Source organism: Pristiophorus japonicus, chromosome 2 (genome assembly GCF_044704955.1).
Source record: "Pristiophorus japonicus isolate sPriJap1 chromosome 2, sPriJap1.hap1, whole genome shotgun sequence".
In the NCBI taxonomy this organism is placed as follows: Eukaryota; Metazoa; Chordata; class Chondrichthyes; family Pristiophoridae; genus Pristiophorus; species Pristiophorus japonicus.
In genome coordinates this window covers 220,823,502-220,837,194 of record NC_091978.1, presented here as the reverse complement: position 1 = coordinate 220,837,194, position 13,693 = coordinate 220,823,502, and the positions used below count along the sequence as shown (strand labels likewise).

The following is a 13,693-nucleotide window of genomic DNA, read 5'->3' as shown; positions in this document are numbered from 1 at the left end:
TTAAAAAAAAGTTTGCCTTTTGAAAGACAAGTCCACGGCCAGATCAGCCATAATCTTGTTGAATGGTGGAGCAGGCTCGAGGGGCTAGATAGCCTACTCCTGTTCCTAATTCTTATGTTCTTATATTAGTTTAGGCTACAAGGGAGTCCTATTGTTATACAATAGCATAACCCAAGAGTCTAATTACATATTCCAGGAATGAGCAGGACTGGTATATATCTGAAACTTATCCAATAAAACATTATCCTTATAACTGATCCACAGCAGCATCTTACAGAAAATTAAGCTGGCAGAAAATAACCAATTAAAATGTTAAAAACTACCAAAAGATAAAGTAATAGGGACCATTCTTGAAGTTAAGAGACTTCATTCAATTTCACTGAGAACCGAGTTTAAAATGGCTCATATTTCCTACCTCAAGTCAATAGGATTCAGAGACTGATATAATAAAAGTAACTCAAATGCTTTCAAAGAGAACATACATAATTCTAAGTAAATAGATAATCAGCTAGTACATAACTATAGGGAAGGGCAATATTTCAATTTTCGGCAATTGGTTTTCAAGTAGGGCAATAAATTTTACTGCTTAGGTTCAGAAGGAAGCATAAAATACATGTTACTATATTACACTGTACACAAAATATCAGAAATTAATTAAAAAGTAAATGGGAGGAGAGCATGGCAAGGAAGTGCTGTCCTGCTCAAATCTAGCTTCTTTTAAGGAAGAGGCTCTCAGTTGTTGAACACCAAAGTCAATTCCTAAAATAAGCCCAATCTCTAATATATAAAAACTGATATATGTTAGCTTCAACTGATTAAAGTCAAGTACAGTTGGGTAGAACAAAATGAGGAAATGCAAAAATTGACAACGTAAATGAGAAATTTAAGTAATTGAAAATGCAGATACCTTTCAAAAAACAGCCAAAAGGTGGGGGAATTGAGAGAAATAAGGAAACGGAATAGTTTTGTCCAACAGGTTCTAAGCTATACAGTTTGATATTTTGGCAGTTAACTAAAGTATTCAGTCCAGTTGAGATAATAAACATGTACTGCAAAAAGGATATTGATATGGCCATCATGGCTGCCCGAGTAGATGGAACGGTTCCCATCATTGGTGTGGACGGTCAAGGACTGAATGGACTTGCTGTGCCCCTATAAAATAAAAATATAAAAATATTTTTGGATATATATTTCTGTAAAAGCATAAATAGAAAAATAGAAATTTACAGCACAGAAGGAGGCCATTTCGGCCCATCGTGTCCACGCCGGCCGACAAAGAACCACACGGCTCTCGGTCAGCAGCCCTGAAGGTTACATCTAAACCTATGGACAATGAACAATGGCGGAAAGGTAAAGAGCACCCAGCCCAACTAGTTCGCCCCACACAACTGCGACACCCCGACAATGAAACATTGTACACTCCACCCCAACCGGAGCCATATGATCTCCTGGGAGAAGCAAAAACCAGATTAAAAAACCACGCCAATATAGGGAAAATAAATCTGGGAAAATTCCTCTCCGACCCATCCAGGTGATCAAAACTAGTCCAGGAAGATCACTTTGGCCGTATTCAATTCCCTGCAGTACTTACCATCATATCTGCGCCAGCCAACAAGAGGTTATCCAGTCTAATCCCAATTACAAGCTCTAGGTCCATAACCCTGCAGGTTACTGCACTTTAAGTGCCCATCCAACCATCTCTTAAAAGTGGCGAGGGCTTCTGCATCCACCACTCTTCCAGGCAGAGAGTTCCAGATCGCCATAACCCTCTGCATAAAAAAGCCCCCCGCCCCCCTCACAACCTTCCACCAACCACCTTAAAACTATGCCCCCGCATAATAGACCCCTGCACCAATGGAAATAGGCTCTTACTATCTACTATGTCCAGGCCCCTCAATGTTTTGTACACCTCAATGAGGTCATCTCAACCTCCTCTGTTCCAATGAGAACAAACCCAGTCTATCCAATCTGTCCTCATAACAAAGATTCTCCATTCCAAGCAGCATCCGAGTAAATCTCCTCTGCACCCTCTAGTGCAATCACGTCCTTCCTATAATACGGTGACCAGAATTGCACGCAGTACTCCAGCTGTGGCCTAACCAAGGTATTATACAATTTAATCATAACCTCCCTGCTCTTATATTCTATGCCGCGGCCAATGAAGGCAAGCACTCCGTATGCCTTCTTAACCACCTGGCCTGCAACTTTCAGGGATCTGTGGACAAGCACTCCAAGATCCCTTTGTTCATCTACACTATTAAGTGGCCCACCGCTTAATGTGTATACCCTTTCCTTATTAGCCCTCCCAAAGTGCATTACCTCACACTTCTCTGAATTAAATTCCATTATGCCTCAATGCAAGGAATATTCGTAATAAGGTGGACGAATTAACTGCACAAGCAGCAATGAATGTGATATAATTGGCATCATGGAGACCTGGCTCCAGGGTGAGCAAGGCTGGGAACACAACATACAGGGGTATTCAACATTCAGGGGTATTCAACATTCATGGAGGATAGACAGAAAGGAAAAGGAGATGGGGTAGCATTGCTGGTTAAAGAGGAAATTAACGCAATAGTAAGGAAGGACATTAGCTTGGATGATATGGAATCTGTATGGGTGGAGCTGCAGAATACCAAAGGGCAGAAAACACTAGTGGGAGTTGTGTACAGACCACCAAACAGGAGTAGTTGAGATTGGGAACAGCATCAAACAAGAAATTGGGGACATGTGTAATATAGGTACAGCAGTTACCATGGGCAACTTTAATCTACATATAGATTGGGCTAACCAAACTGGTAGCAATATGGTGGAGGAGGATTTCCTGGAGTGTATTAGGGATGGTTTTCTAGACCAATATGTTGAGGAACCAACTAGAGTGCTGGCCATTCTAGACTGGGTGATGTGTAATGAGAAAGGACTAATTAGCAATCTTGTGCGAGGCCTCTTGGAGAAGAGTGACCATAATATGGTAGAATTCTTTATTAAGATGGAGAGTGACAGTTAATTCAGAGACTAGGGTCCTGAACTTAAGGAAAGGTAACTTCGATGGTATGAGACGTGAATTGGCGAGAATAGACTGACGAGTGATACGTAAAGGGTTGATGGTGGATAGGCAATGGCTAACATTTAAAGATCACATGGATGAACTTCAACAATTGTATATCCCTGTCTGGAGTAAAAATAAAACGGGGAAGGTGGCTCAACTGTGGCTAACAAGGGAAATTAAAGATAGTGTTAAATCCAAGGAAGAGGCATATAAATTGGTCAGAAAAAGTAGCATACCTGAGGACTGGGAGAAATTTAGAATTCAGCAGAGGAGGACAAAGGGTTTAATTAGGAAGGGGAAAGAGAGGAGTACGAGAGGAAGCTTGCCAGGAACATAAAAACTGACTACAAAAGCTTCGATAGATATGTGAAGAGAAAAAGATGAGTGACGACGAACATAGGTCCCTTGCAGTCAGATTCAGGTGAATTTATAATGGGGAACAAAGAAATGGCAAACCAGTTGAACAAATACTTTGGTTCGGTCTTCACGAAGGAAGACACAAATTACCTTCCAGAAATACTAGGGGACCAAGCGTCAAGTGAGAAGGAGGAATTGAAGGAAATCCTTATTAGGCGGAAAATTGTGTTAGAGAAATTGATGGGATTGAATGCTGATAAATCCCCGGGGCCTGATAGTCTGCATCCCAGAGTACTTAAGGAAGTGGCCCTAGAAATAGTGGATGCATTGGTGATCATTTTCCAACAGTCTATCGACTTTGCATCAGTTCCTATGGACTGGAGGGTAGCTAATGTAGCACCACTTTTTAAAAAGGAGGGAGAGAGAAAACGGGTAATTATAGACCGGTTAGTCTGACATCGGTGGTGGGGAAAATGTTGGAATCAATTATTAAAGATGAAATAGCAGCACATTTGGAAAGAAGTGACAGGATCGGTCCAAGTCAGCATGGATTTATGAAATGGATATCATGCTTGAGAAATCTCCTGGAATTTTTTTGAGGATGCAACTGGTAGAGTGGACAAGGGAGAACCAGTGGATGTGATGTATTTGGACTTTCAAAAGGCTTTTGACAAGGTTCCACGTAAGAGATTAGTGTGCAAAATGAAAGCACATGGTACTGGGGGTAGTGTACTGACGTGGATAGAGAACTGGTTGGCAGACAGGAAGCAGAGTCGGGATAAACGGGTCCTTTTCAGAATAGCAGGCAGTGAGTAGTGGGGTGCCACATGGCTCAGTGCTGCGACCCCAGCTCTTTACAATATACATTAATGATTTAGATGAAGGAATTGAGTAATATCTCAACGTTTGCAGATGACACTAAGCAGGGTGGCAGTGTGAGCTGTGAGGAGGACGTTAAGAGGCTGCAGGGTGACTGGGACAGGTTAGGTGAGTGGGCAAATGCATGGCAGATGCAGTATAATGTGGATAAATGTGAGGTTATCCACTTTGAGGGAAAAACACAAAGGCAGAATATTATGTGAATGGTGAGATTAGGAAAAGGGGAGGTGCAACGAGACCTGGGTGTCATGGTACATCAGTCATTGAAAGTTGGCATGCAGGTACAGCAGGCAGTGAAGAAAGCAAATGGTATGTTGGCCTTCATAGCTAGGGGATTTGAGTATAGGAGCAAGGAGGTCTTACTGCAGTTGTACAGGGCCTTGGTGAGGCCACACCTGAAATAGTGTGTTCAGTTCTGGTCTCATAATCTGAGGAAGGACGTTCTTGCTATTGACGGAGTGCAGCGAAGGTTCACCAGACTGATTCCCGGGATGGCAGGACTGACATATGAGGAGAGACTGGATCGACTGGGCATGTATTCACTGGAGTTTAGAAGGATGAGAGGGGATCTCAGAAACTTATAAAATTCTGACGGGACTGGACAGGTTAGATGCAGGAAGAATGTTCCCGATGTTCACGAAGTCCAGAACCAGCGGACATAGTCTAAGGATAAGAGGTAAGCCATTTAGAATTGAGATGAGGAGAAACTTCTTCACTCAGTTGTTACCCTGTGGAATTCCCTCCCGCAGAGTTGTTGATGCCAGTTCATTGGATATATTCAAGAGGGAGCTAGATATGGCCCTTGCGGCTAAAGGGATCAAAGGGTATGGAGAGAAAGCAGGAAAGGGGTACTGAGGTGGAAGATCAGCCATGATCTTATTGAATGGTGGTGCAGTCTCGAAGGGCCGAAGGGCCGACTCCTGCACCTATTTTCTATGTTTCTATGTTTGCCACTGCTCTGCTCACCTGACCAGTAGATTGATCTCCTGCAGCTCAAGAGTTTCCTCTTCTTTTATCAACCACACAACCAATTTTAGTGTTGGCTGCAAACTTCTTAATCATACTCCCTATATTCAAATCTAAATCGTTGATATATACCACAAAAAGCCAGGGACCAGTACTGAGCCCTGCGGAACCCCACTGGAAACATCCTTCCAGTCACAAAAACATCCATCAATCATTACCCTTTGCTTCCTACCTCCAAGCCAATTTTGGATCCAACTTGCCACTTTGCCCTGGATCCCATGGGCTTTAACCTTCATGACCAGTCTACTGTGTGGGACCTTATCAAAAGCTTTGCTAAAGTCCATATACACTACATCGTACGCACTACCCTCATCTACCCTGTTGGTTACCTCCTCAAAAAATTCAATCAGGTTAGTCAAACACGATCTTCCCATAACAAATCCATGCTGACTGTACCCGATTAATCCTTGCCTTTCCAAATGCAGATTTATCCTGTCTTTCAGGATTTTTTCCAATAATTTTCCCACCACTGGGGTTAGGCTGACAGGCCTGTAATTACTAGGCCTATCCCTTTCTCCATTCTTAAACAAGGGTACTACATCAGCAGTCCTCCAATCCTCTAGCACCATGCCCAAATCCAAAGAGGAGTGGAAAATGATGGTCAAGGCCTCTGCTATTTCCTCTTTTACTTCGCTCAAAAGCCTGGGATGCATTTTATCCAGGCCTGGGGACTTACCTACTTTCAAAGCTGCTGAACCCCTTAATACTTTCTCTCTCACTGTGTTTATTTCATCCAGAATATCACACTCCTCCTCGATAGCAGTATCTGTATTGCCCCTTTCCTTTGTGAAAACAGATGCAAAGTATTCATTAAGAACCTTACCAACATCTTCCGCCTCCACAAAGATTACCGTCATGGTCTCTAATGGTCATTACTTACCCTCTTACTCTTAATATATTTATAGACCATCTTTAGGTTTTCCTTAATTTTACTAGCCAAGAATTTTTCTTGACTACAATAAAATTAATGTATGTGGACATTTTCACAACTAAAGCCAACTGTATAATTCAGGAGTAAGTCAAAAGTTAGTCAAATAGATGAAAGAAAAGCCAAAATGTAGCAAGCAATGCATCACATCAAACGGTACCACATTATTTGACACTAGTTAGTAGTTGAACTACAAATGACTGAAATGGGTTTATACAGTGCGGCAGTTGAGCCACATCAAACTGGATTCAAGACAATGGTTTGCGCCAATTGGCCATTCCCAGCTAGGGCTACAATTGACCTCAATGCGCTAGGTTAGGGTAGGTAAACCGGCTTGGTTTTCTGTTTCTAATCACTACTCAACAACCCTGCTGGAGACATGTGTATACAAACATCAGGCAAACACAAGATCCAGCTCGGTTGTGATAACCTCTGGGCTTGAATAGCCTCCTGGCACTCACCATTAAGACTTGTACATTAATAGTCACTTCTGTGAGGTGCTGATCACACCTGGTGCTCATGGAACCATAGCCCAGTAATTGCAGAAGGGAGAAAACCGGCAAGAAACAAAGTGAACAGATATTCTTGCCTGCTTTTCTGAAACAAACAAATTGAAAAAAAACCCAGCCATTTCCACAATATCCTGATAAGATTTTGCCACTAAGTTTCTGAACACACACAAGGCAACAATGCTAACAGAAGCCAAATCATCACAACATAAATGATAGCATTGAGACTACAATGCCCTTTGTTGAAGGATAAATCTTTCTCCAATTTTTATAGCTCAAGAGAATTCTGGTCGTCATAATCTCTATATAAATAGTAACATGAACCCAAGAGAATGTTTCTTCATAAAGTTAATCTAAAGCACAAATGATTTTACAGAACATAATGAGCTAAAATATAAAAATCTCTCAGCAAATTAAGGAAGGCCATCTTGATTTATAGTGACTACAATCACTCATCACATGCAAAAAGAAATTAGCATCATGCAAAGATTTCCATTTGCATCTGTAACTAGACTAGAGTTTAAAATTAAAGTGAAGTACGAGATCACGCTTGCGGACTGAACAATGGTGTGCTGCAAAGCAGTCACATTAGGGACACAAACCCAGATTGGTGACTGCTTTGTTGAACCGAGCTTCTGGTCACTTTATTTCTCTGCTCCACTCCATCTTCTGTTTTTTGGATGGCAACTGTTGATTTGGCTATTCCGATTTATATCTCTTCTATACCCATCTTTTGTTCCTTTACTTGTTCCATTTCCATCTCCTTTTGCCTTGCAGCATCATCCCCTTTGTTATGTAATCTCTTCTGTCTTCCACCCAATCACGGACCTTCCACTTTGTTCTTTCCTCCCCTCCCCCTGCCTCTGTACTTGCTTAAAATCTGTTACAACGCAAACTTTTTCCAGTTCGGACGAAAGGTCATCGACCTGAAACGTTTCTCTCTCCATCGATGTTGCCTGATCTGCTGAGTATTTCCAGCATTTTGTGTTTTATTGCAGTTTTCAATAATACTGCTGATGACATTCATCACTGGTTCTGCTAGGAATGGGACAGAATCTTGCCAAGAGTTCAGCAGTCAAATATCACCAAAATGTATAATCGCTAAACTAACACCAACATGGAAGAGCTAAGAGTTTAGAAAAATTACTTGATTTTTATATTAAGAGTAATTCTTACCCCAGTGACTACTTGTCATTAAGTCTACTTGTCTCCAGGCTGCAGGAGACCCAAATGTCATGCAATGGGTTAATTTTTATTGTTTATATACTCAGTAGCATGTTTTTCCAAGATCTGGCTACTCCAAATTGGATCTTGGGATGATAAAATCATGATCCACATTAAAATTTCTTCTTTCCCACCCAATTTAAAAGTATGCAATTTCACTCAACAAAGCAAAACTCTAGTATAAAAACTAAGTGTTCAAGAAAAAAAACTATTCCAGTGTCAATATCGCAATTCTAGCTTTTTTTTTTGCAATACGGTATATGTGACAGTTTATAAAACACAGAGCTGCTTTATGATGGATTTATAAGCAGTTCTTGAACAAATCACTGGCAAGAATTAAGACTCTCAATTTTAAAAAAAATTGAGTACCTCAGACACCACATTAGAGTATTCTCTTGACACTTCAGATACCATTGCTTGAATCTAATACATGAATAGCAAGTTCATTACCTTGACAATGCGGAGAGGCTTGCTGGGATTTGTTTTATCCAGATAGTTAATGTAGCCAGAAAGTGAAATGCTCAGCAAGTAATTCTGCTGCCACAAGCAGCCCAATTGTTGGTCCAGTACATCAGACCCCATAGTAAATGTTGTCACTGCAGAGTTGGTTTCAACATCCCATATCTTAACAGTCTTATCACCAGAAGCAGAAAGTAGCTGTGTATCATCAGGACTCCAACTCACCTGTTGAAGGAAAATGGCACATAACAGAAGTTAAAATATGGCGTTTCAACCAATTAGGAGATTATTTGGCTGGCAGCTTAAAATAGTTGCTAAAATTTAAACAAAGTCATCATACAGGTTTCAAACTGTACATTGCATCAAACTTTTCTGCAAATAAATCACAACTTCACTACAGCACTACTGACGTCAATGTATTCCTTTTAAAAAAAAAAATAAGATATGAATAAAAACACAATAGCAAGACATTTCACCAGAATTTCAAGCAAGTTGACAATGGAATGAGGGAGAAAGAATAAAATCTCAGTTTTCAACCTTGATCTTTGTATTTTGTTCAGTTAGGCTACATTTCAAAGTTATACTCGGTAACAACAATTAGCTTTTTAAACAGATGCTCGACATGCACAGCCCCCAAGAAAGAAGTTTGTGGCTGATGGGAATAGTTACATGTTCAATGATGATCAACATTAAGCCTAATGCAGCAAGCAGCACATAGTACTATAATTGCAGTGAAAAAAAACGTACGGCATATACTCCTCCATTGTGGGCCTTGACTTCTCCAAGCGCACATATTAGATTTCCATCCTTCCCATCATAGATAAAAATCTATTTTGAAAAAAAAATACACAAGTTAATTAGTACATAAAATGGAATACAGAATCAAGAAAAACTTAGCTCAAATATAGAATTTTTGCAATAATCTTCAAACTGCATTTGTACGGTGAGATATCTACATAAAAAAAGACATGAACTGAATGTCATATTTGACCCTGAAATTACTTTTCGACCACATATCTGCACCATAACCAAGACCGCCTATTTTCACCTCTAACATTGCCCGTATCCGCCCTTCCCTCAGCGCATCCGCTGCTGAAGCCCTCATCCACGCCTTTGTTACCTCTAGACTTGACTATTCCAATACACTCCTAGCTGGCCTCCCACATTCTACCCTACGTAAACTAGAGGTGATCCAAAATTGGCTGTCCGTGTCCTAACGCGCACCAAGTCCCACTAACCCATCACCCTTGAGCTCGCTGACCTACATTGGCTTCTGGTTAAGCAATGCTTGGAATTCAAAATTCTCATCTTTATTTTCAAATCCCTCCAGAGTCTTTTCTCTCCCCCCCACCCTCAAGATGTCTGCGCTCCTCTAATTCTGCCCTCTTTAGCATGCCTTCTGTTGTCATGGCCCCAAGCTCTGGAACTCCCTGCCTAAACCTCTCCGCCTCTCTTTTCTCCTTCAAGATGCTCCTGAAAACATATCTCTCTGCACTATTTTCTACTTATGCGGCTCAGTGTCAATTTTTTAATCTCAATACTTCTGTGAAGCGCCTTGGGACATTTCATTACATTAAAGGCGCTATATAAATACAAGTTGTTGTTGCTGAATGACAATTATAAATACAAAGAAAGAAACACAGAACTTAACACATTTAAAAGCCACCACAAAAGAAAAGAAATTGCATTAGCCCAGATGTATCTAACAAAAATTGGGCATTACATATTAAAACTAGCTGTCAGTGTTTTGCGCTATTACAAACAGAAAATCCTTCTAAAGAAGTTATAACTGAATTATCCTTTCAAACTTTGTAATATAACCTTTGTTCAAAACTGAAGTCCTTTACAATGGCTTTCAAATTTGATAAACTTGTTTAAAAGTAGCATTAAAGATATCATAAGGCTATGTTAAAACTCTAAATAGCTCTTGAAAGCACTACTTTCCCTACCATTTCTTCAGCGGCCTCTTTAACTGGAAAAACTAGTAAGAGCTTGCACGACCTAGATTTTCCAAAAGGATTCTGAAACAGGCGGAGGATCCTTCTTTGCATATTCAAATTGATCCAAAGCTGATTTCAGGCAGGTGTCAGGCACATCTAAAAAAAGCGAGGACCAACATGATGGTAGCCATGCATAGATTAAATGCAGGACCTCACACCCTGAAATTGGTATACATTGTGCCTGTTTTACGCCTACATAATGGGCTGTGGAGTACTTTTGGATATCCAAAAGGATGTGAAAGGCACTATATAAATGCAAGTTATTTCTTTAAATTATTTCAATTTTGGAATGCATGAGATTTAAGCCTAAAATGCTGGAACAATCTCCCTGTATTTTTTGATTGTTCTTTCATGCTTTAATTGTTGTTTACTTTGAGATAGTAAATTCATGATTTTTTTTGTCAATCACGATCAATGATTGTGGTTCAACAAAGCACAATGTAGCAGCTGAAATTTGCAAGGTGGGTATGTGTGTGTGAGAGAATAGTGGCATTTTCAAAAGTTATGATATTATGGAAATATTTGCAATAATGCAACGGCAAAGCAAACAAAAAAAGTCATTCTACACTAACAACCAGCTAAAGGGGTCCAAATTGGCGAACAGGATGTAAACATGTTAATGAAATGATGTGCTGAACAATGAATACATTTTAATAGTCAGTCATTGTAATTGTACATGCATGGTAGTACTTGTACAAGTATACTATACTCAATTCAGGGCACTTGAATATACTCTTGGTTAGCACAAATTTGTTTAAAAAATGGGTTAAGCGTGGTCATCTGCATGCCTCAATATATGGAATTTTCCTTCTCAGCAGTTCACACTGTACAGAGGAATGATGAGCCATTTCTCTGAAGATGTGAGTTGAGATAAATAATTAACATTCACAGTAGCCAACTCCTAGATTTCAAACTAAAACAGGTCTCATTACTGTAATAAGATCAGCTTACCTTCTTTTGGAAAATGCCATAGAAGCATACTGTGGCTACTAACAAATTAAATGCTGCACTTTCAAAAGTACAAACTTGGACTATTAGGATTAAAAAAATAACTACCCTGTATTAGCAATACAAAGTACAAATTTTTCTCTTCTGCCAACATGCAAGTTCATTATATGTTGTGATAATTTGAGCTTAATCAGGTCAAAATGTTCACAGCACTGAAATTTTCATCCTGAATCAATGAACCAATGAACATGCAAACTCAGAAATTAAACTCTACAATAATTTAAGTCTGTTCTTACCTTCCCATCTGTACCAGCTGAAGCAAACTTGGTCCCATTATGAGAATATCTCACACAGTTAACAAACATAGAATGGTTCTAAGGGAAAATTGGAGTATAGAAAATATATTCCATAATTAGGAGATACAAGAGTGTTTTTCTAGTTGAGATTTTAAGTTTTAAAGCAGCATAAAATCACTAATAAATTTTGCACATGCCATAACAAGTCATAACCTTGACAAAACACATTTGTACCATAAATAATTAAATTTCCATACCATTAAATACCTTTAACATTATGAATGAGAGGGGCAAAGAATCCAACACCAAGATGCCCTGAGACAAGTGAAACTCGTAATTGTTGGCAAAAGGAAGGTTTATGTATAGAGACTGCTGTATCCACATGCTAAGCAACACATGGTGGGTCTACCAATTATTATGAGAGACAAGGCTGAAGTGTTTGCAAATGGCTTCAGTTAACAGTGCTGAGTGGATGATTCTATTCTGTCTCCTCCCAAGGTTCCCATCATTATTGCTCTCAATGCTCACCCAATTTGGATCACTCCGCATGACATTAAAAAGTGGAGTGCTGAAGATGTGTATACCACAGCTAGCTGATCCTCGAGCAAGACAGTTTCAGTACAGCTATCTGGTATCTACGTAATAATGAAGAATTGCCCAGGTATGCCCCATTCAAAAAAACATCTAACCTGAATAATTCCATCACAAAAGGGGCTCATCTCAATCCTCAGTAAAGTGATGGAAGCAGTCCTCAACAGTCTCAGTTCCTCACCAATAACCTACGGCGCAATGCTCTGTTCTGCCAGAACAACATGGAGCTCTAGGCTTCATCACAACCTCGATCCACACATGGAAACAAGAGCCGAATGCCAGAAGAGCATCTGCCCTAGATATCAAGGTAGCATCACCCCCATACAACCAAACATGGTACCCAAGGAGTCCAAACAAAACAGGTCCATGAGGATCAAAGGAGTTATTAGGTAAGGTGACCAAAAGCTTGGTCAAAGGGTAGGTTTTAATTTGCATCTTAAAGGAAAGAGAGACAGAGAGGTTGAGACAATATTCCAGAGCTTGGGACCTAGACAGCTGAGCACAGCCACCAAAGGTGGGACGATGAAAATCAAGGATTTGCAAAATGCCAGAACAGGAGCAGTGCAGAAATCTTGAAAGGGTAGTAGGGCTGGAGGAGGTTACAGAGATAGGGGAGCAAGGCCATGAAGGGATCTGAAAACAAGGATGAGAAAGAGGTGTTGCCAGACTGGGAACAAATATAGTTCAGCAAGCACAGGGATGATGGGTGATCAGGACTTGGTGCAAGTTAGGATACAGGCAGCAGAGTTTTGGATGAACTCAAATTTACAGAGGGTGCATGGTGGGAGAGCAGCCAGCAGAGCACTGGAAGTGTCAATTCTATAGGTAACAAAGGCATGGATAAGTGTTATTGCAGATGAGCTGAGGCAGAGTTGGAGATATGCGATGTTAGAGGTGGATGTCGGCAGTCTGGAGAGGATAAGAGGTCGGAAGCTCAGCTCAGGGTCAAATAGGACGCCACGGTTGCGAACGGTCTGGTTCAGCCTCAAATAGTTGCCAAGGAAAAGGATGGAGTCGGTGTTTGTGAACAGAGTTTGCGGCAGGGACTGAAGAAAATGCCTTTGCTCTTTCCAATATTTATTTGTAACCCTACTTTGGAAGCACCCCCTCCCCCCACTACCCCTCAAAGAAACGCAGTAATTCAACAGATCACAACCACTTTTTCAGGGTAACTAGGGATGGTAAATAAACACAGATTTAAATATTAATATATTGCCTTAGGTTCCTTCGGGGTTAGAGGTACAAAGTGCCATTGGAGTAAAAATACAAGTAACTCATTTCAGAGAGAGTCCTTTTTTATATTATTAAATAAAGAGGCTGGCTAATGTGCTCAGATGCAAAATGTTTAGAGTAGGGACCGAGACATATTGGGGCCAAGTTTCGGCCTGAGTTGCTCCTGTTTTTTTGGAGCAACTGGTTTAGAATGG

General features: G+C 40.4%; 1 protein-coding gene across 1 annotated transcript in view; it reads right to left on the bottom strand.

Annotated features, from left to right (window-relative positions):
- wdr1 (WD repeat domain 1) overlaps positions 1-13,693 on the bottom strand; it is a 70,499-nt gene that overhangs the window by 22,656 nt on the left and 34,150 nt on the right. Inside the window, exons 6-9 of the mRNA XM_070870947.1 lie at positions 11,676-11,753; positions 9,179-9,259; positions 8,423-8,656; positions 1,065-1,152 (exon numbers count right to left, since the gene is read on the bottom strand). Of these exons, the coding sequence (XP_070727048.1) occupies positions 1,065-1,152; positions 8,423-8,656; positions 9,179-9,259; positions 11,676-11,753 (481 nt within the window). The remainder of the gene's footprint in view (positions 1-1,064; positions 1,153-8,422; positions 8,657-9,178; positions 9,260-11,675; positions 11,754-13,693) is intronic.